At 56.6% G+C, this 23,089-nt stretch overlaps 1 protein-coding gene across 1 annotated transcript in view; it reads right to left on the reverse strand.

The window, feature by feature from the left end:
- Positions 1-23,089, reverse strand: part of TMEM132E (transmembrane protein 132E) — a 228,321-nt gene that overhangs the window by 13,001 nt on the left and 192,231 nt on the right. The window contains exons 4-5 of the mRNA XM_054008790.1: positions 11,409-11,601; positions 9,410-9,553 (exon numbers count right to left, since the gene is read on the reverse strand). Of these exons, the coding sequence (XP_053864765.1) occupies positions 9,410-9,553; positions 11,409-11,601 (337 nt within the window). The remainder of the gene's footprint in view (positions 1-9,409; positions 9,554-11,408; positions 11,602-23,089) is intronic.

The following is a 23,089-nucleotide window of genomic DNA, read 5'->3' on the forward strand; positions in this document are numbered from 1 at the left end:
GGGACCCCAGCACATCAGGTGGCGCCCCAGGAGGGGGGTTCACCCATCACAATTACATCCAGAAAAATGACGTTAAAAGAACATTAAGATTGCACAGGCTCCCGGCCTCCTTCGGTGCACAGGAAGGACGGTGCTCTGTGCGAGCAGCTATTCAATGGTTCGTTCATCTTCATCATCCCCTGGTGGCCCCAGGCCTTGCCATCCATACCCCGCTCTGACTGCCGAACGGTTCATTTCCTCCCGGCTTTCTCTGTGGTGCTCTCGCTGAAGTCCCCTAATCCTTTCCCAACATTAATGCATTTATCTTCCCGGCCCCACCAGGCAGGCTAGGAGCTCTCATTGTCTCTGGGGAATTGCGGCACAGAGATGAAGGCCAAAATTGTCAAATGTGGCATCTCCTTGTAGATGCCCAATCTGAGAGGCAGAGGGCCGGATTTTTCAGAGCACTATGTGACGGCACTTCCTGGACCGCAGGGTCTCAGGTTGGGCACCCGGGACAGGAGACGCAGACAGAGGCTCCCTGTGCAAAGTTTACTTCAGGCGACTCCTGACACAGGAGCTCTGTGGCAGAAGCAGGGCTAGAATCCAGGTCGCCAGGGCAGCACTCAAATGCCTTCACCAGGAGACCCTCCTTTCTCCTCCTGCAGTCCCTGTCTCCTTCACTGCACTGCCTCCAGCTTCTGCAGCAAACGAGGCAGGGCTCCTCCAGATAACAGCCTCCTCGCTGCGCGGCCCAGAGCAGGTCCCGTGCACTGAATGAGGCAGGGGGCCCGTGGAAAGAAGTAGGCTGCCATCACGGCATTAAAGCAGGGGCGGGCAAACGTTCTGGCCTGAGGGCCACATTGGGTTTCCAAAATTGTATGGAGGGCGGGTTAGGGGAGGCTGCGCCTCCCCAAACAGCCAGGCATGGCCCGGCCCCCGATCCCTATCCGACCTCCCCTGCTTCTCGCCCCCTGATGGCCCCCCCAGGACCCCTGCCCCATCCACCCCTCCAGCTCTCTGTCCCCTGACCCCCCCCAGACCTCCCGCCCCTAACTGCACCCCGCTGCCCCATCCAACCCCCCCATTCCCTGTCCCCTGACCGCCCCCAGAGTCCCTACCCTTGACTGCCCCCCGCCACCCCATCCAACCCCTCCTCTCCTTCCTGACTGCTTCCCAGGGACCCCTGCCCCATCCAACCACCCCTATCCTTCCTGACTGCCCCCCCGGAATCCCTGTCCCCATTCAGCCCCCTGTTCCCCACCTTCTGACCGCCCCGACCCCTATCCACACCTCTGCCCTCTATCCAACCCCCCCCGCTCCCTGCCCCCTTACCGCACTGCCTGGAGCACCAGTGCCTGGCGGCGCTACAGCCGTGCCGCCCAGAGCACCGGGTCAGGCAACTGCACCACCCGGCTGGAGCCAGCCACGCCACCGCGCAGCACAGAGCACCCGCTCAGGCCCCAGCTCTGCCACTGCCCAGCCGCCCAGAGCATTGCGCCGGCAGCGCAGTGAGCTGAGGCTGCCGGGGAGGGGGAACAGCAGGGGCAGGGCTGGGGACTAGCCTCCCGGGCCAGGAGCTCAGGGGCCAGGCAGGAGGGTCCGGGGGGCCGGATGTGGCCCACAGGCCGTAGTTTGCCCACCTCTGCATTAAAGACTTGATCATAATGCATATGCCCAAGGGGGCTGAGTTAAGGTCGCACGGGCAACATTACTTGTAGCATTTCCTAGCTTTGGAGGGCTTGACTTTGCAGCCTTAAATGTTTTCGTAACGCCCTCTTTTTGGGTGGAATATCCCTGTCCCCTCTCTGTGTACACAGCAGTGGCGCCACGCTCAGCTCCCCGGCTCTTCTTAACGTTCAATTATTTACCGGAACAGATAGCAGATTCCGCTCCGTAATCTGTGATTTATGTCCCAGGTTTGCAGCCCTGACACCGTATTCAAACTCCCCCCAATCTCGCCTGGTAGCGGGAAGCTCCTGTGGAACAAAGCTCAACCACCAACACAAAATAACTCAGCCAGAGATTGCAAGGAGGCGCCTCCTGGAAAGCATAAGGCAAAGTCTGTGGGGCCGGAGGTTTGCGCGATCCATTATTCATCCCGGTTCGTGTGCATGTGTCCGCTCCCCCGGGTGCGGGGACAGTGGGGGAATAGATTTATGAGCAGGGCGGCAGCGCATTAACCAGTTTAAGTATCTTGGAGTCCATCCGGAAGTGTATTATGGCTATAGAGTTTTATCATGCTGCAGAGACGGGGTCTCCATAAATTAGAGAGGGGGGCAGTAAATCGCGCAGACGAGAGCTTTATTCTGGGACTCGGGTAAACATTCTCCGGTCGCGTCTGTCAGGCCCCGTGCCCCAGTCTCTCTCGGTGCGAGCTGAGGCGACAGCCTGGGGCTGGAGCACACAGACTGCAGAGTCTGGCTGCCCTGGGGGCCCAGGGAGTGTCCGGGCCTGGGCGCTGCCTCGGGGCCAGGAAGGGAGGTTGGCCCAGTCGTTACAGCACTTGCCTGGGAGCTGGCCAGCTCCATGCCTGGGCCTCTACCACGACCCCCTGTGCAGCCCTGAGGGAGTCACTGAGCGCCCCCTCCGGGAGACGGGGGACGGGTTCTGCCGCGAGTCTCTACTGGGGTAAATCACCACCGCCCCCTGGGGCCAAATCCCCACTCGGCATAAATCGCCACAGCCCCTGTGGGCCAAATCACCACAGCCCCTGTGGGCCAAATCCCCACTTGGCATAAATCCCCACAGCCCCGTGGGCCAAATCCCCACTGGGGGTAAATCATCATCGCTCCATGGGGCCAAATCCCCATTGGGGGTAAATCACCACAGCCCCTGTGGGCCAAATCACCACTGGGGGTAAATCACCACCGCCCCCTGGGGCCAAATCCCCACTCGGCATAAATCACCACAGCCCCTGTGGGCCAAATCACCACAGCCCCCATGGGCCAAATCCCCACTGGGGGTAAATCACCACAGTCCCAGTGGGCCAAATCCCCACTGGGGGTAAATCACCATAGCTCCATGGGCCAAATCACCACTGGGGGTAAATCAGCACAGCCCCGTGGGCCAAATCCCCACTGGGGGTAAATCACCACAGCCCCATGGGGCCAGATCCCTACTCAACGTAAATCACCATAACTCCATGGGAGTCCATGGGGCCAGATTCCCAGGTGGGGTAAATCGGCCATAGCTCCATGGGGCCAAATCCCCACTGGGGGTAAATCACCACAGCCCCCAGGGGCCAAATCCCCACTCGGCATAAATCACCATAGCCCCGTGGGCCAAATCCCCACTGGGGGTAAATCCCCACAGCCCCATGGGGCCAGATCCCTACTCGGTGTAAATCACCACTGCTCCATGGGAGTCCATGGGGCCAGATCCCCAGGTGGGGTAAATCGGCCATAGCTCCACTGGCTCCTGCCGTTCGAACTCAAGTGCAGGATTCCCAGCACCAGCGTCACCCACGCCAACCTGAGGCCACCCGACTGAGCCCGGGCACTTTCTGTACACGCAGCCTGGCCTACAACTCCGCCTCCCACAGCCCTGCAGCGCTGCACCCCAGAGGTGGCTGCCTGTCAGCGGGGCTCCGTGCGTGGCATCTGGGAAGCACTCTGGGAATCCTGTGGCATGAAGGGCACGCTAGCATTGATCTCCTGCTTCTCGAGCAACGTCCGTCTCCCCCCAAACACACCGCGATGGTGAGAATGCTGCGTGGGGCTGGTCTAATGCCAAGAGCTAGAAAGAGGGGGCAGGAGATAGGTAGATAGATAGATAGATAGATAGATGGGGTGGATGGGGATAGATAGATAGATAGATAGATAGATAGATAGATAGATAGAGGGGTATGTACGGGGATGGGTAGATAGACAGAGGGGTGTACAGGGGGATAGATAGATAGATAGATAGATAGATAGAGGGGATGTGTGGGGATGGATAGATAGATGCTGAGGGTGGATGGGGATAGATAGATAGATAGATGGTATGTGTGGAGATAGATAGATAGATGGGGTGGATGGAGACAGATAGATGCTGGGGGTGGATGGGGATACATAGATAGATAGATAGATGGCGTGGATGGGGATAGCTAGATAGGTAGGTAGATAGATAGATGGGGTGTATGGGGATAGATAGATGGGGTGGATGGGGATAGATAGATAGATAGATGGGGTGGATGGGGATAGCTAGATAGGTAGGTAGATAGATAGATGGGGTGTATGGGGATAGATAGATGGGGTGGATGGGGATAGATAGATAGATAGATAGATAGATGGGGTGGATGGGGGTAGCTAGATAGGTAGGTAGATAGATAGATGGGGTGTATGGGGATAGATAGATAGATAGATAGATAGATGGGGTGGATGGGGATAGATAGATAGATAGATAGATAGATGGGTGGATGGAGATAGATAGATAGATAGATAGATAGATAGATAGATAGATGGGGTGTCTGGGGATAGATAGATAGATAGATAGATAGATAGATGGGGTGGATGGGGATAGATAGATAGATAGATAGATAGATAGATAGATAGATAGATGGGTGGATGGGGATAGATAGGTAGATAGATGGACAGACAGCTGGCATTTAGATGCATCTTTGTCATCTATTCCCCCTTATTCCTTCTATCTAGTCTCTACCCTCCCTTCCTTGTACCTCTCCCCGTGCCCCATTCACGGCCATCAGGCCTAAAAGGCGCTATCCAGCTCTTTGTGCTCGCCCCAGCTTTGCGAGTGTGAAGCAAGGTGCAGTTGCCAGGCCCCCCGACCCACCTGCCCCTCTCTCCCCTCTGAGCCTGGGAGGCTGCCGGCTCTGTGAGCCCCAGGGCCCGCTCTCGGGAGCCCGAGAAGCACAAGTACAGAGCCTTGGCCGTGCGGCAATGCAGACCCCGGGGGAGAAGTTGTGCAGTTTGGAGAGTCAGCCAGCCTCTGATCCCGCCTGGCAAGAAATGAGGCTCTGAGGTGGAAGTGAAGCCGCTAATGAGAACTTGCCGTTTACATTTCAAAGCAACAATATTTTGCCTTATCAGTAATAACTGGCTTGATAACCTGTAGTTTTAGCTGCTTCCGACCGCCAGCGCGTTAGACACTGGAGTACTCCTGCGGCCTTCCCATGGATGGTGATTCTCTCTCCCCTGCAAGCCTTGAAATCAAATCCACAGGAGAGGAATGCGGTTCAGGTCAGACCAGCTCGCGGCTCTACCACGGTCCAGCCGTGAAATGAGTTTGGCGGGCCTCAGTCCAGCCCTCGGTGCAGGCGGGACCCTGTGGCACCAGCAGCAACTGCACTGAGTGCTGGGGTTCTCCGGGAGAACATGCCGTGCGCGGCGGGCACTGCTTGCCCTGCCCGCCGACCTCGCTGGCATTCTCAGGGGCTGGATGAGACAGTGTGGCCCAGATCTGGCTTTCGGGTTCAGGACCGGTGGCTGGGAGGCTGGAGGGGGAACGGTGAGGTGGGAGGGCAACTGGATCGTCGTTTGAGTGGGTTTTGTATCAGAGCCCAAGGGAGTTAGGTGCCTGACTTCCCTTTGCCAGGCCTCTCCGTGCTCAGGACAGAGACAAGGGGGCAGGACTCCGCAGCATCGGAGCCCAGATGAGGTCAGTCACTCCCGTCGACCCCACTGATCAACCGGGTCTGGCAGCAGAGGAAAGGCCCCGTGGCTCTGCAGCACTGGTCTCCAAAGGTGCGTGGAGCTGCCTTCCCTGCCGTGGGTCCTAATCAATTTGCCGGCAGAAGGACCAGAGAGGACGGTTCCAGGAGAAGCCAGGAACCCCCACGCCAGAGCTCAAGGCTCCAGCACCTCAGCCCTGCAGTGGCACCAATCAAACTGGGAAGCCGTGGCATTTCACATGCCCAGGAGGGTGCCAAGGAGCGGCTGCGCGGCTGATGGAGAGCGACCCCCCCCTGCGCTCTGGAGGGGCCCGGGCTCTTCATTTAGCTCGCCCGGTGACTAATTACAGCCCCGTTGTGAGAAATCTGTCAGCAAGATGAGCTGGTTGGAATAAGTGGCCCCAGGATGGTCATAACCCATCTGCCCGGCCTTCTGGCTCCCTCCGCGCTCTGAGGGGCTGCACTTGCATTCAGAGGCGACGTTACAGTCAAGTGAAACCGAATTCACAGAGGTTCCTGGCGGCTCGAATGGGCTGTCTCAGCCCTGCCCTTCCCTTTGCCTCTGGAGAAGGTGCACAGGGTGCTGCTTCATAAGGCATGTGGGTTAGCCCAGGGGCTACCAGAAAGTCATAGAGTCTAAGACCAGAGGGGCCACCACCAAACCCCCTAACCCAACCTCCTGTATCTCCCGGGCCACCAGCAACTGAAATTGAGTCAAAGGATTATAACCCTCAGGAGACTAATGCGATCTACACAATCCCTGCTCCACATACCTTCTTCTGACTTCTGCTTTCCTCTCTCCTTCCCCGGTTCTCCTCCCCTCTGGGGGGTCCAGCCGGAGCCCAGCAGACTCCAGGTTTCGGCCATCTTACAAAGGTTCTCAGTGGAGCAAGACCAGAGCTTGGAGCACTCATAACTTCCATGAGAGCTCAGCCGCCCACCTGGGGAGTACGCCAGGGACCTCCAGAGCTAAGAGCATGAGCTGCTATGGTTGGAGAAAGAAGCCCTCTAGCCGGGGCTGTGACAGATGCATCTCCTGGGTGGATCAGGCCCAGACCAGGGACCGTGTACACACTGAGCAGGGGGGTAAACAAGGGGACTTAACTGGTGACCAGAGCAAAACAGCTGCCTAGGCCAACCGGGTGGTACCTTCTCACTACTGTATTTGCACCTGTTTATTTTGATTTACAAGGACACGAGAAAGTCCAGCCTGGTTCTGCCCTGCCCCGCATGTGTCCCCTTTGTTGCCGGTCCGCTAAGGAAATTGGCAACAAACAGCCACGAGAACAGCGGCCGGACTCTCGCTAGCCACTCGGCTCATGCCCAGATTTGGGATTTGCACCAGAAACCTATGCTACAAAAGGGGCAGCTGGGCTTGGTCCCTCCTTCTCAGGCTACTCAGATCCCAGAGACGAGGGAGCGCAGGGAGAGGAGCGGACTCCGGCCAAGTAATGGCCAGACGGGACTTTCATCTGAAATCTCTCAGGGACAAACTCCGGTGTCGTCACTGCAGGGCAACTCCTCTTGATTTCCCTGGGCGCTTTGCTCCAGGAAAGTTCCCGCGTTTTCAGCGCTTGTGTGGGGCTGGGAGAATGCGCTAGTGGGAGCGGGTGTTTGTGTGTGTGTCTTAGTGGGAGTGCGGGTCAGTGTGTTTAGCTGCGCTCCCAGTGTGCTACCTGGAGTGGGCATCAGTGGGTATTCCTGTGGGTGTGTTAAGTGGAGTGCAAAGTACCTGGACTTTGTGTGGGTTTGGGGACGTCTGTCTGTGGAAGCAGCTGTGTGTGTTGGTGCATGTGAGAAGACATGCGTTCGCCTTGCTGGAAATGTGTGTGTCTGGGTGAGTGCCTGTGTTAGTGAAGTGCGTGTCAAGGGGCAGTGGGTATATGTGTGTTAACAGGAGTTAGGGTGATCAGAGAGCAAGAGTGACAAATCGGGACACTTTTTTTTCAGGAGGGAGAGTTGCACATATAAGACAAAGCCCCTAATATCGGGGCATTTGTCACCTAGCAGGAGTGTGAGTCCATGTGAGAACGTGTGTGTGTGTGTGCGGGGGGGACAAAGAGAGAGCATGAACTTGTGTGTGTACATGTGTTAGCAGGAGTGTGTGTGTGTCAGAACAAGTGTGTGTGTCTGTGTGAGTGTTAGCAGGAATATGCATAAGTTAGGAGGACAAGTGTGTTTCCTGACAGGAAAATGTGCAGGGGGCGTTAGCCGGAGTGTGTGTGTGTGTCAGTGACAGTGTGTTAGTGTGTGTTAGGATGAGTGTGAGTTGTCAGGAGTTTGTGTTAGTGTGAGTGTGTCAATGGGCACGCAGAGGGGGTATTTAGGGGGTGATCCTTCCACACCCCCTGCGTCTCCAGGGCACCTTGCCGGACTTTGAGCCTGTGAGTGGCGCTGCCTGACCCCGGCACCCAGCAATCCCTGTTGATGGGATGCTATGAAAGCGAGAGGACACGGCGGGGCAGGGGGCGCAGGGGCTGCCGGGCGGTTACGGGGCAATGATCCCGCAGGGTTACTGTCACACAGAATTCAGTGACTTCTGTTCGGGCAGCAGAGGTGCGGAGTGCCAGACTGGCAGGCCGCAGGGGTCATGGCAAAGCAGGAGTGGGCGGATGGGACTGACCGGGACCAAACCAATGACACCGGAGCAGATTAGCGAGGCTGGAGCAGGCACTCGGGACCGCATGGCTGGGGGCAGCTGTCCCCACACTGCTGCGGGAATACCTGAGCCTGCAGCCATAGCAGGCAAGCCAGCTGAAAAGGGCCCATCGGCCGCGAAGCCAGGGGGCCTTGGAGATGGGATTTGCCCCCGGTGGCAGTGAGAAGGTGGGTTTAGAGCCACCCAGAGACACTGATCTCAGGGCCAGGCAAATCCAGCCCATGCATTGATCCTGCGGGGGGAGAGAGGTGTATGGGGTTAGCTAGCCAGTCAGAGCAGGGCTCCTGCAGTCCCGGTGTCTCACGTCTATTTCCAGACCCATCCTCCTTCAGAGGTAGGGACTTCAGAATTAACTGAATATCAATATTTGTGGATGGAGGAGGTGTCTTTCCATCTGGGGGAGGGGAGGGGAGGGGTTAAATCCATCATTTCTCCACCCCAGCCAACCTTGGCGAACCCAGAGGCCCAATTTGATCCCCGTCTCAATACCCGCTCCTGCGTCCCTCTGAAACAGACCAGCACTTGTTCCCGTGAGGAGGATCATCAATGAAAGGGTTAACTGTAATACTGCTGTGTGGGGCGTCATTGTTAGGGTTCAGAATTAACACCCATTGCACTGCATGGATTAAGTTAATACCACTCTGAGCACTTGTTTTGGGCTGTCTGCAGATTCAGGCCAACGTCACCACACTGGCTATGCACGGGTCACAATCTCTAGGTTACCTTTGTGCCTGGAAAAGCTAATGGCACAGGGCTGGTTCCCTGGCGGGTATTGATCAACACAGTCTCCCTGCAGTCAATAGAGCTTCGCTGATTGACACCAGCTGAGAATCTGGCCCGCGCAGCCCTTCTCCTGACAGCTTAGATCCTGGAGCCCCCCAACGCAGCAAACTCACAGGGCGACCTGCACGGCAGCATGGGCTCTCTCCCAGCATTAGATGGGCTGTGGCCATTATTGGGGGAGCCCTTCACCTCCATCCCACCTGGCCTCATGCTCCTGCCTTGAGGTGGGGTTAGGCCTGGGGCTGGCTGGGATAAACACAGCCGGAGGGGCTGCGTGAAGGGCCTGCCAGTCCGAGCCAATTCTCTCAGGCTGGGCAGAGGCCCACAGGGCAGACGGCTCCAGGAATCTTTGCCCCTCCCTGCCCCGCCGGGCCCACCTTGATGATGTCCTCGTTGTTGGACTTGCACTCGACCATGGCCGAGACGTCCGTGATGACGCCGGTCATCTCTATGGCAATGACCTTCACCGGGATGGCCACCGTCCGGCCCGTCAGGATGGCGGTGTTGATGATCTCTGTGTCCTGGAAGGCAAAGGGGACACTGCATTAGTGTCCAGCTCCCATTTTCCTCTCCCCTGCCCTGAGACCCCACTCCAGAGGGGCACCCTACAGCCGGCGAGGTGCAAGGAATGGACCCCAAATGTGTGTGTGTGTGTGCAGGTGACTCAGTAGGGGGCGCTCTCCTCTGGGCGCTGTGCTGGGGGCACTGGGCCCCGTTTTATTTTACAATGCCATGGCAAAGGAAGTCCTGCCCGCTCACGCTCGCGATGCCGTCTCAACCCCCTCGCTCGGAGACCCCCGGGGCCTCGCAAGCTCTTAAAAACTTCAAAGAACAAGAGCGGTATGGATGGAGGGCAAGCCTAATTGCAAACCAGTTAATTATGCAAACATGGAAATCCGATACAGAAATGAAATTGGCTGCTTCCAAGCTGGGCCTCGCTGATGGAGGCGAGCCAGCAAAGATAACCTTTCAAGTAAATGAAACGGCAGGGAATCTAATCTGCCTTCCTGGCAGCCTGTGATGTGATTGTCTTTGATGGAGGGATGGCTGGCTCGCTCTCATCCCATGGGCGGGGCTCCATGGAGCGGGAGAGTTTCTGGGCACCGGCTCAGCTTCCCCCGGCCCCGCACAGACCCTCTTTAACTAAGATCTTAAAGTGCAAGAAGAGCCCCCATCACTCAGTGACCCCAGGACTCTGCGGGCAGATCCCACCCCCTACTTTCACAACCCTTGGAAGCCGCACGTCTACACTGCAATAAAAGACCCACGGCTGGCCAGGGCGGCTGACTCGGGCTTCAGCTGCAGGGCTAGAAAACTACTGGAGCTGGGCTCTGAGACCCCAACTGGCCAGACCCTGATCTCCATGACAATCCGGAGTCACTCCCGTAGGATTACTGGTGTAAATGGGATCCGAACCGACTGTGAACTGCCCTCCTTGTTTTTAAGCCTGGGAGGGAGAGTTGTCTAGTGGGTTAGAGCAAAGGACGGGGAGTCAGGACTCCTGGGTTCCACAATTGGTTCTGTGAGTGAATGTGATAGAGGGGTTATAGCAGGGACCTGGGAATAACAACTCCTGGGTTCTGCTGCCAGCCCTGCCGCTGGCTCCTCGTGTGTGATCTCGGGAGAAACATGTCACTGCTCTGTGCCTCAGTTTCCCCATCAATGGGGCCATCAGCAGAAACCAGTGTAGAAGATGGGGCCCAACCCCTCGAGCTTGTGTGTGTTTGCTGACGGGGACCAGCACAGGCCCCAGCTGTGGGTGGTTACAGCCCCGACGGAACGGCCTGCTGTGTCCCCTTCCATCTCATGTCCCCCACCCCCAACGGTGGAGGGGCTGATCAGGGGCCCTGGTGGGCTATGTCCGGCTTCTCTGAGCAAGGATTCAGGGGCTGCTGGTGGCTGGACATGCCTCTCCCCCCAAGCCCCGCACCACAAGGAAACAGACACCACTGCCCCAGGGGAGGCGTTTGGGTACCAGTCCCAGGTCCAACGCGTAGGAGCCAGCAGAGGCCAGCCGGGACTCTGCCCCAGGCCAGGGCGGGCGCTCACACCAGGCCAGCCCAGGCTCTGAGCCAGCACCAGTGCGGTGCGAGGGTGTGTTACGGGGGCACACGCCAAGGTGTGTGGTTAGCTGTGTGTGTGTGCGTCCCCTTGGATATTTGGAAGGGGAGTGTGTGCAGCGTGTTACAGGCGGGTGTGTATGCAAGAAAAGGAGGGTGGGAGGTGTAAAGTGAGTGCGTGCCGTGGGTTTAGACTGCGCGGGGGTGGGGAGCGGTCCGGTTTGCGTGCCGATGTGTGTGTGTGCAGCTGTGCAGGGAATGCAGGGGGCCGGCGGGAACCCCCCACAGCCCGGAGGAGCCGTCCCAGCTCACTCACCATGGCCAGGGGCACGATGGCACGGATGTCCCGCTGAATGACCGTCAGCTCCGTCACCGCCTTCTCCAGGTCGGGCGGCGGGTTGCGGCCCCGGTAGTCGATGTGCCACATGATGCGCCGCGTCACGGCCTGGCTGGTGAAATTCTCCATCTCGAAGTCCAGCTGCATGATCTCGTAGGAGGAGTCCCCGTCCCTGCGAGGAGACAGAGGGCAGACGCGGTCAGCCGTAGGCAGGCCTTGCTCTAACGCAGGAGGAAAATCAGACCCGAGGGCATGACCCCAGGGCTGGGGGGTTTGCCCCACCCTTGTGGAAAAATCCACAGAACTAAAGAGAGAGGAAATTGATCAGGGCTTCCAGAAACTGAATGAAGGACCCTAAAATCCTGAAGATCTTGTTTGGAACGAACCTACAGAACTCTTCAGCAGGGAGAGAATTCGCTATTACCCTCCAGGACAGTTCTTGTTCCCTGTTGGATTCTCTACGGAGCCCCCAGCAACGGGACTTGCAAGGGGTCCGCTCTAATATATTAGCTCCGAACGAGGGAGTTGACAGCGGGATTAACCGTGCAGCAGCCGCGCAAGCAGCCGATTCGTGAGAACGAACGACTCGCTGGCCAGGGGTGACCCGGGCGCTGCCCTCTTGGGGGCGCCGTCTGGCTCAGGGCGGGGCTGGATTTACCTCTCTAACCTGCTCCTGGGATTTCATTTTATCTCCTGAAAGTCAAGCCAAAGGGCCAAAGAGATGCAGGTAAGGAAAGGGGCCTCTTGCCGCGAGACGGCATCGGAGCAGCCTAGCTTCGTACTCAGGGAAGGCGTCGTGGCCAATCTTGCCATGCGCTTAATAACAGAGAGCTTTTTTCATCAATGGATCCCCCGATCCCCCTGGAGAAACTGAGGCACAGAAAGGGGGAAGTCACTTGCCCAAGATCACCCAGAGAAGCTGGGAATAGAATCCAGGTCTTCTGAATCCCAGTCCGGCTCTGTACCCACTAGGCAACACTGCCCCCTCCCCAGCTTACCCAGCTTGGTTCCCGTTCACAGCAAGGTCAGAGGAACCCGGGAGGAACCAATAGTCCATCCAGCAGCCAGGGCCTGCAAAGGAAGGTGCCACCCCCTAGTGGACAGTTATGGAATGATCTGTCCCAAGGGGCTGTTCCGCTGGGAAGTGGGCCTTTTGCTTGAATCCTGCCTATCCTGTGGGCACGTTACAGATCCAACAGAACTTTTTTAGACGAATGGGGATTTCCACACCCCTAGTACCATGGCCCTTCCCCCTCTGCAGTTCAGTATTCCACTTGGCTGCTGCCCTCCACCCCAGAGGTGGCTGCATTCCCCTGGACCCCCACGTGGTTTGCAAAGCACTGGATGGAAATGCAGAATATTCCAGGGCGAGGGGGGAGCCGTGCTCGAGAAGTTGCCGCTCTCTAAGGGCCGTGAGCGCAGAGCTCTGCAGAGAGGACTCCGAGGTGTCCAGACAGTGCGTAGATGGAAGGCAAAGGGGCTGTCTGGCCAGTCACTTTCCTGGCTGTAACTGTGTCTGAATATCATTTTTTTAAACAGAGGTTTCTTCCTCTTTTCAATTTCCTCTAATGGCAGCGCAGTTCTGCCCACCACGGAGCCGCCTCCCGCTCCTCGCTCCCGACGCGCCATGACCAAGCGGGATTGCTCCAGGGATATTACACGTTAGCCTCCCGTTGCTAGACCAGCCTCCCGTTCCTCTCCGCAGCACCGGCCATGCGCAGCAAAGAGGCTGCTGCTTCCAGAGAGCAGAGCCCCAAGCCGGAACCAGTGGCACCCGGTTGAGTTCGCTGATCCCGCTCGGGCAGATGCGCCGGGGGCTGGCGGGCGGCTCGTCGATTTCAGCGGCTCCCGGCAGCGTGCCAAAGCTAGTCTGCAATGCTGCACCCCGGGGTGGGGCACTGAGGAGCCCTCCGCGGGGGCGTTCCAAACGAAATGCCCCCCTCTGCTCAGAGACCCACAGTGCCTGTGATCGCACTGCCGGGTTCAGGATGGAGATGGAGCTATCCAGCAGGGCACAGGTAACAGAGTGCCCAGCGCCAGGCCCAGTGGCCTGGTAACAGGATGCCAGCCTGCAACCCACCCGGCAGCTCTCACATGCCCAGCCCTGCAGCGCCAGGCCCAGTGCCCATCTTTACCCGGCACCAGCATCTCCAGCTCGGCCTGGGTCCCTGCCACTTTGAACCAAACGAGCTCCCGTCATGTTGTCCCGCCCACCCTCTCCCCGACAGGAGACGCTGCGGAGCTGTCACCATCCGACGGCGCTGTTGGACTCCCGATTCCCCGGCCTGACCTGAGCCGTCTGGAAGGAACCGCAGGAGGCCATTAGCAAGCGGGCTGCTGGCTGTCAGTGCCTGTCAGCATCGCATTACAAACCTCTCTGCCCCCGGGGTCCCTGCCGCGCAATCCTGGCACCGTCCGCGAGCTCCCCTAGCCATGGGAAAAGCCTGTTTGCGGCGCAGGTGGCAGGTACCACGTGGACAAGTCTCACCGAGTCAATTCCCTGCCGCTGCAGGGGCTCGGGCATTGGTGCCCCTCGGTGCCGCCTAGTCTGGCACACCACAGCTCGGTCTCCTGAGGCCTGAAATGCTTTGGGCTAATTAGCGTCACCGGGCTCAACATGGGGGTAGCGGGCGATGTTCACGGGCCTGGAACGCAGCTGTGACAATGCAGACGAGTTATTATATGTATTAACTCAGCACCTGGAAGCCCCAGCCCTGAGCCAGGACCCCGTTGTGCGAGGTGCTGTACAAATACAGAGCAACGGGCCAAGGGGTCACGCCACATGATGCAATGATCCCTTCTGGCCGGAAACTGTAGTCTCCTTCTCCCAAATGGTGCTGACTCTAGCCAGGAGCCTTCTGCTTCGGCCCCAGGCTCTCCAGGGGCCCGGTGTTAACGTCTCACACGTCTGGAGCGCTGGGTGAGCCAGCAGCGCACTAGTGCAATCAAAGGGGCGCTGGAGACATCACACGTGACACACACATCCCTCCCTGCTGGACTAGCTCCCTTGTAAATCACTGCAGCGCTCCCCCCATGCCTGGCACAAAGCAGACACATGGCAGCAGAGGCTGGCTCTGAAGCCATACCCGCTCGTGGCAATCATGGGAGCGGGGCTCTCATGTCCATCTGAGGGGGTGGGCAACCCGACATGGTCCGAAAGCCCCGGGGGTAAGAGGAGTGGTCAGGGCATGCCCACACTCCATTGCCGCTCCTGCTTGGGAAACCTCGCAGGACAATCTGGGCCGCTGGTGATCCTGGAAACAGGGCCAAGAGGAATAGCACCTGAAAGCCGACATCTCTGCAAGCACGGCCCTCCTTGTGCAAATCCTGGTTTGCCCCAGTGGAAGGAGGAGCCGAATCCAGCCCACAGCGCGCGTAGATTGCAATACACGTTTGTGACCAAAAGATTGCTACACTGGACCCAGCCAGTCCAATAGCCGGTCTCCATCCGTGGCCAGTACCAGCTGTTGCAGGGGGAGGCGCAAGTCACCCCAAAGGAGGCAGTTAGGGGATAACCTGCCTCAGACAAAACCTATTCCACCAGCCCCATCGGTTAGACACTTGCTCAAGCCGCGAAGTAGGAGGGTTTATATCCCTCCCAAGCTGTTGAGTTTTTAACCCTTCCCGTAATCTGGATATTCTCATCATCCATATAAATGTCCAATCCACTTTTGAAACCTGGCTTCTGCCCTACTTCTTGTGGCCATGAGTTCCACAGGCTAATTGTATTTTTTATCCCTATTACATTTTCTTCTTTTCACTGAATGTTCCCCGTCTTTCTGTCATGAGCCAGGGCTCCGGATTTCCCTTCTCTGCCGTGCCCTTTCTTATCTGTCTCCACAATCATTGCATTTGGCCACGGGGGTTGCACAGGGCGCCTGAGGCCACAAGGGGGATGCGGACCAAGCATTTGTAGACTCCATCTTTACGCCAGGGGTTTATCCCTAGACGCAGGAAGTGAAACCGACTAGGCTCAAAAGTGAAAATGACTCTCACAGCCCATTGAGAGAAATGGAAACCAGATTCAAAGTGCTGACATGGGGGAAAAGTCAGAGAGATTTTGGAATTGCTTTCAGCGTTAACAATCTAAGGGATCGTTTATAAGCCAAGCCAGGCTGATCTGTATTTCTATATATCCATATGATTTTTGACCTGGCATTGTCCCTTTCCTAGAGAAATAATTAATACCTAAGGTCTGAGCGGGCTGCAGCTGGTGAGCAATTGATTTCTCATTGTGTTACATTTATTGAGAATGCACCATTGATCTGGGGATGTTTTACATGGCCAGTTTCACTCCTATAAATATAGAATGAACAAAAGGAGAAAAATATGTGAGTAAGCCGTCTGCTCTCAGCTCCCAGAGACGCCAGTCATCTTGCAATTCATGACTCCCTGGCACCTGGCCCTGTGCGGTCGCTCGGCCTGGCATGGTCTTTTCGGTGCATGACCGGCAGAGTTCAACACTCCTTTGCCCAAGTTTGCCTTTGGCTTGGAGACGGAAGGTGCATCCCATCACAGAGTTCCTGTCCCATTGCCCGCAGAGAGAGGCTGGGACGGGAATAACTGGGAGCAACCCCACAATGCCCTGTCCCATTCCCTACAGCGCCTCCTTCTGGGACAGCTCGGGACTGGAGTAATCGGGTGCTCCCCGCAACAGCCAGCATGATTCCCCACAGCACCCCCTGCTGGGAGAAGTTGGGACTGGAGTAACTGCTCCTACCCTGTACCCTGCAATGCCTTCTGCAGGGAGAAGCCTTCAAACTCAACCCTACACTGGCTTCAAATGCCAAGAACCATTAAATCCTTTTATGCTGAAGTCCCTGAGCGGGAAACGGGCTGAAGTCATTTATACTTTCCATTACATTCATATTTGATCAAGTTGTTTTCCTAAAAGGTGATTGTAATCACTTTAAATTCATCTTCCGTCTCTAACCTTTCAAGGCTCATTTTAATCTGCACGTGGGGGTGGGAGGGTTTGGGGAGCCCGTCAGCATCTCTCCTTCCCTTGGCCAGCCCTTCATCTCATTAAAAGAAAGTATTACTGCCATAAAACCTCCCTAGCTCCCAGATAAAGAGCCACTCACCCTCTGGCATCTGGGGATTTCCATGTAAGTGGGTGCTGCTTTCAGAACCCCCCACTGCTCCAGCTGCTAACATCTGCACTCAGAAGGAAGGCAGGTTCGTGCCCCAAGCGGCGGGGAGAGGAAAATGATCAGGATTTAAAGTGTAAAAAGCAACAGAGGGTCCTGTGGCACCTTTAAGACTAACAGAAGTATTGGGAGCATAAGCTTTCGTGGGTAAGAACCTCACTTTTCAACGATCCGCAATCCAAACCTCTCACTCCTTAGTCAGATCCCAGTGCAGCACAAGGGTGGCGGGGGACTAGCCTCCCTCAATTGAAGTATTTGGGGGGCTCTGCCTCCGGGCTCCTGCCCACCCGGGGCTGTGTGGGGAGTGAGCGCGGGATTCAGAGAGGCTGGAGCAGCTGTGGTCATGCTCAGGATCAGGCCGAGGAGTGGAGAATGGGACCCAGATGGACTGGAATGGGCCTGGAAACAAGACAGAACCCCTCAGATCCTCCTTGGGTGATCCAGCTATCCCTCTCCCCTGGCCAAGCCTCAGGACCTCCCCTGACTCCCCCTCCTATCCTGCCCCAGTCACAGGGACGCCTGCCCACTCCCAACCCACTCCCAAGGGAATGCAAAGCACTGCAATCGGGACATTTTTCAATGACTCCGTGTTACACACATGTAAACACATCACTGAGGTTCAGGAACCAAATTAGGGACCTAATCACCTTTCCCTGGGCACTAGTAGCTTGTTGCTGATCACTGTGCTCCTGGTTAGTTTCCAGATCGGTGAAGACTGGAAAAAACTATGATTATTTGTCAACAGCGCATTTGAAAAAATGCCCGGAACTGTGGATGTTTGCAAACAGCCTTGAGCGACTCACCCAGCTTAGGCAGCCGGGCAAATAATGAAACTGTCACCACATCCTCACTCCCCTGGGTTATCAGCAGGGTTTGAATCAAAGATCTGCAGATCCAAAAGCGCAGGCCTCTATCATGTGAGCTGAAGGGATACAACTCTTTTAGCTAGCCGCAGTAGTGATCCTTTACGTAGCCTGGCCACTGAAAGGGGACGCAGAACACATTTTTGCAGCAGGTTACAAACCCACCGTATTGTAGCTGAATAATTCCGAATACTGTGACATTGATTATGTAAATGGTTCCACCAGCTCTGGCTGCTGAAGTCAATGCGTGTGACTCTGGATTTACTCCCACATAAGCAAGAACAGAACAGGAACCGCCACACCGGATCAGAGCAGGGGACCATCTAGCCCAGCGTCCTGTCTCTGACAACGCTCAGCGTCAGCTGCTTCAGAGGATGGCGTGTTCGTTTAGTGTGCTCTACGCTGCCCTCTGCTGAAAAGGTTAACACACACGCCAGGGCAGTTACACACTCACTTGGGTCTCAAATGCAGACGTGTCTGTTGAATCATCTAATGCTTCAAACTCAATGAGTCGCCCGGTCCCGGTCCCGGTCCCGGTCCCTTTCTTTGTTCACTTCTGCTGCATTTCCCTGTGTCTAAACCCATCCTGCTCCATGGGCTTAGAGGTTAACTGCTGAAGTGGGTATTCAATACAGCAATCGGTTTTAGTCAATTTTTCTTAACTAGATTTTAAGCTCTCCGGGGACGAGTCTGTCTCCTTTTATGTTTGCGCAGCACCTGGCACAATGAGACCTTGATTGGGGCACCCAGCTGCTACCACTGTACACATGGATCAATTAATTAATCATGACAATTAATAATTCTTTATTTCTGAACATAAATCACAACAGATTTAACTGTTGCTAAATTAGCTGGATCAGTAACCTCCTAGAGGCCAGGCTCTTACGTTAACTGATGTCTGTAAGGAGCTGTGTGAATGTGTCCTGCTATATGAATGATACTTAATAAATAAGTATGGTCATGGTAACGATGATGTTCTTTCTTTCCCAATCTGTGAAATTCTCCATCGCTTCCTAATTTACTATGGAAATCTCAGGTTGCTTAAGTATCTGGCACCATCATGTGATGGAGGGATGCAGATCTTCCTAAGCAGGAGGCATTTACTAAAGAAATTGACAGCAGCTATAGGTGCAAATAAACACTTCCACAGAACTTGAGTTCCAGCATGGTTGCCTTTGTTTACCAGGGACCAGATCCTGGAACTCTACATCACAGAGCCATCTAGTGGCTGATTAATATACTGCAAGTAAACCTCATCCACGAAAGCTTATGCTCCCAATACTTCTGTTAGACTCAAAGGTGCCACAGGACCCTCTGTTGCTTTTTACAGATTCAGACTAACACGGCTACCCCTCTGATACCTCATCAGAAATGCACATTCTAGGGTTTCTTTTAGAAAACTGTGAAGTGCCATTGGATTAAAACTATGGCAGATTAAAACCAATGATGGTGGTCAATAGCTCCCCCAGCCTAGGCATTAGGGGTGTCTAGTGCCTACATCTAAGTTTACCTCTATTTCCAGCTTAGCTTTCAGTCCACCTTCAAGGCTGAGGAATCTCTCCTGAGCATCTGGACTTGTCTTTCCTCAAGGAATTCACAAGCTGTTCTTTCAATTAAAAACTCCCTCACACCAAACACGTATCAGCCATTCCCACGGAGTGCACACCGGGCGAGCTGAACAGAATTAGCCCTCTGATGGCCACCTCCGGCTTCCCGAGGCTGGGAGGGGTGTAGTCAAAGGGTGCCCTTGCTTTTGTGCTGCCAAACTTACAGCCCAGCTCCAGATCTGGTTTGATCCTCCCTTCCCCTTGCAGTCCAATGCCAGCTCCTCTCAACAGGTCTGGGGCTTTCTTGTGGCCCTTGTTTAGCTGGCATGTCTCTCCTCCTTCCCATGTGACCTCCCAGCCCAGCTGAGCTGTTGACCAAGGGGTAGGTATAACGTACTGCCTGTGTTGCACAAGCAAGTGAATGATATAGTTGGTCCTGCAACACCTTTAGCACCAGCAGAAGGTGTTCTCCTTTCAGGCAAGTGGTAGAGGCCTGTATTTTTGGAGTGAACGATCAAGCTTCGAGGCCTGGCTCCCTGGAATTAATTCAGACCAAACAAGACAAGCACCATCCTTGTCACGCAGCTAAATGCTTCAGGGTCTGTGCCGAGTGATGGCAGCTCCTCCTTCGCTCCCAAAGGGGCGCAGGGCTCCCCGGGACACTCTGATCTCTCCAGCTCACCACACAGCCAGCTTCCAGCCCCTCCCGTTCTGGCATCATCCCCCGCAAATGTGAGCCCAGTTAAATCGGCACCGAAGAGACAGGTGGCAAAGGACGACACCGATCAGAGAAGGGCTCCGTCTAGTCCAGCTGCCCGGGGGAATCCTGGACCAGGCTCTGATTAGCAGGAAGTGTCTTGGCTTTCCTTCGTCGGGACAGAAGAAACTCCACTGGCCGCATGGAGGAAAGTGCCTGTGGAACTCCAGGAGACATGGATCCCAGAATTCCCACCACCCTGAGATAGCTTTAAGGACAGCCCCAAGATCCCTGCCACCGCGCACACGGGCTCCGGCTCCACGCCTGTTATTGGGGATAGACCCAAAAGCCAGAATGGCTTCTCCACGAGGCCCCCTGCCCAGGTGAGCTGCAGCTCGCCAGGCGCCCTGCGGACAGGCCGCTTTCATCCAGCTAGCGTGACTCTGGAGAGCGGCTTGTCCCTAGGTGCCCCAGCTTGGTGGGCTCTCACCGGCCCTCAGGCACCACGGTGACAAGCGGCATTCGTCTGGGGCATGCTGCTTCCAGGCCACCCCGCCACCCGAGAGCAGCACAAGCACCTGCTGCAGGTGTTTGTGATCGCTGCATGGCACAAAGGGTTAATCCCGCAGAATGGATGCTCTCAAAGGAGCAGGAAACTCCAGTTCCCAACCCCACCTGCCCCACACTCCTGTAACCCGCCCTGGGTGCCTCCTCCAGCTAGCACCTCCAGCAACTGGGTCTATTGTCGCTTGGGCTTCTAATTCCCGGGGCTAAGGATCTGCCTGTAGAAGCAGAGGCCCCTACGAACTAAGCGAGTTCAACAGGAGGGTTTTAACAGAGCCTGCTGGGATTCCCGCTGGATTGTCTCCTGGCCCACTGCCATTCTGCCGGCCCCAGCTGGGCCTTGCTGGGCGCGGGGCTCCCCACGGCCATCCCGCTCCATTCGTTCCCATACGGCACAAAACAACAGCCCCGGCTTCTCGTCTCCCCAGACACAGGCGCGAAGGGGCAGCGTCCGTGATCAGCGCTCCATCCAGAAACTCTGCCCTGACTCTGTTAAACCAGCCAGCCAGTCAATAGCAAAGCCGCTCCGTGCAGCCGGCATCTCCTCCCCACTCTGATGAGCTCCCAGGCCGGCCGGCTGGAGAGCAGGGGAATGGAGTGGAATTTGGGGTTGGGGATGGGAGTATATCTGGGGCGAGCAGGGTTCCTCAGGTGGCCGGTCGAGCGCGGCTGCATTGTGAGCCCCGTGCAGGCCGGAGCGGGGCCGCTGCCTGGATCCGAGCGCCAGGAGCTCCGCTCAGGTCTGCTGTGCAGCGATAACGAGCTCTCCTGTGGGCTAACATGCTGCACAGACGCATTAGATCAGAAGGGCAAGTTTATCAGCTCCAGCACGTGCCGGCCGGGCGATCGGAGTCCCAGCAAGGCCCCGCACAGGCGCATTGCGTGCAGCTCTGGGCAGTGTGTTCAGGGAAGGAGGGCAGCCAGCAAGGTCCAGGCAGATGCCAAATTTTAAAGGGGAAGCCTGCTCCAAGGAGACCCCACTCGGAGTGGGGGATAAGAGACGCAGGGTGCGGGCGTGTTCAAGGGTGGCCACCAGGTGTCACTGCTCACACTGTGAGGCTGGCAGGAGATGAGCTTTGGTGGGTCTCAGCCCCGGTCCTCGTGAGTGGGTGGATGGAGCTGAGTGTGTGTGTGGCTCGGCAGAGAGACAGGGTTGTCCTGGGAGAAATGTGAGCTGCGGAGGGGAGAGGAGACAGGGAACCACATGCCGGGAATAGGATTTAAAAAGCCCAACCCAGATCCCTGGCACATGCAGGAGAACTTCAGGGCCCATCTCCCCCATAAAACCCTAGTCTGAACTGAAAAGAACATAAGAACAGCTGTACTGGGTCAAACCAAAGGTCCACCCAGCCTAGTATCCTGTCTTCCAACAGTGGCCAATGCCAGGTGCCCCACAGGGAGTGAACCTAACAGGTAATGATCAAGTGATCTCTCTCCTGCCATCCATCTGCACCCTCTGACAAACAGAGGCTAGGGACACCATTCCTTGCCCATCCTGGCTAATAGCCATTAATAGACTTAACCACCATGAATTTATCCAGTTCTCTTTTAAACCCTGTTATAGTCCTAGCCTTCACCACCTCCTCAGGCAAGGAGTTCCACAAGTTGACTGCGCGCTGGGTGAAGGCCGCATTGTGGTCCACGGAGCGTTGAACTTACGCTGATGACAAGCAGGGGATGTGGAAGCGGAAATTCATGAACCAAATCTAGTGTGTCGGACATTAGGCCTAACTGGGGGACAAAGCAACAAGGGGCTGGGTTATTGCGTCCACCACTCCCTCCTTGGGCCCCACATGAAAGAGACGTGGGGGAGCCAGGAACAGGGAGAAGAACAGACAGAGGCTACTAGAGAGAGCTGCCAACCCTGTGTCTCAGCCATCATGGCTGCCAGCCCCACCACGTCCTGGGACCCTGGACCCTCTTTGCCCTAATCCTGAGGCATGGCCCGGCCAGCATGGGCCAGAGAGGGGGACCCAGACGACACCAGCTCCCAGCCCCAACCCCGGGATGAAACGGGATCGGGCTGTATCAGCAGCTCCAGCCCCGCTCAACTCCCGTCTTCCCTTTCCCCCCAAGGACAACGATCACCAGCTTCGATACCATCTACCAGATGGTCAGACGAGGGGCTTTTCCCTTCTGACGCTCTCTCCCGCTAAAGGGGAAGGGGCCAAGGGACAAGGTCACAGTGACAAGCCTGACCGAACGCTTCCCAGCGCCAAGGCTTTCGCTGGGTTTCCTGCCTTTCTGGATCTTTAAGAAGATCTGTTTCATGGTGAGTTTGCCATGGGTCAAGGCAGGCCGAGCTCTCGGGACGCCACAGCCCAGGCCTGATGTAACGCTGGACACTGTCTGGGTTCTGGGAACATCTGTGGCCCATTGAGTCTATCTAAATTAATGCAACGCCCCTCCAGAGCCCTTGGCCTAGGAGAGGGGGACGGGGTCTTTCTTCAAAGCCAACCACTTTGGGGGCTGCCGCAGGGCAACATGAGACCCCGCTTCCCCTCCCCTGCAACGAGCCACAAATGCTGTCCCCGCCCCTGCAATGCTCCCGGCCACAGAATGGGCCCAGCCAGGCAGCGCCAAGGGCCGTGTCGCAGCGGGAGGATACAGACCGCCATGGTCCCGCCCCTCAGACAAGCGCCGCTGCCCTTAGGGGGCAGCACAGGAGCCCCCCGGCGAGTGAGTCATGGAGACTAAGCTCGGAAGGGGCCACCAGATCTCCTGCAAACCCGCGTGGAGCCCAACTGCAGCCCCCTGGAGACAGCCCTGGCGTGCCGCAGGCAGAGAACGCGCGCGAGGGAGCGAGGTGCACCAATGCCGCGGCAGGTGAGACGTGTCC

The sequence above is a fragment of the Malaclemys terrapin genome, chromosome 18 (genome assembly GCF_027887155.1).
Source record: "Malaclemys terrapin pileata isolate rMalTer1 chromosome 18, rMalTer1.hap1, whole genome shotgun sequence".
In the NCBI taxonomy this organism is placed as follows: Eukaryota; Metazoa; Chordata; order Testudines; family Emydidae; genus Malaclemys; species Malaclemys terrapin.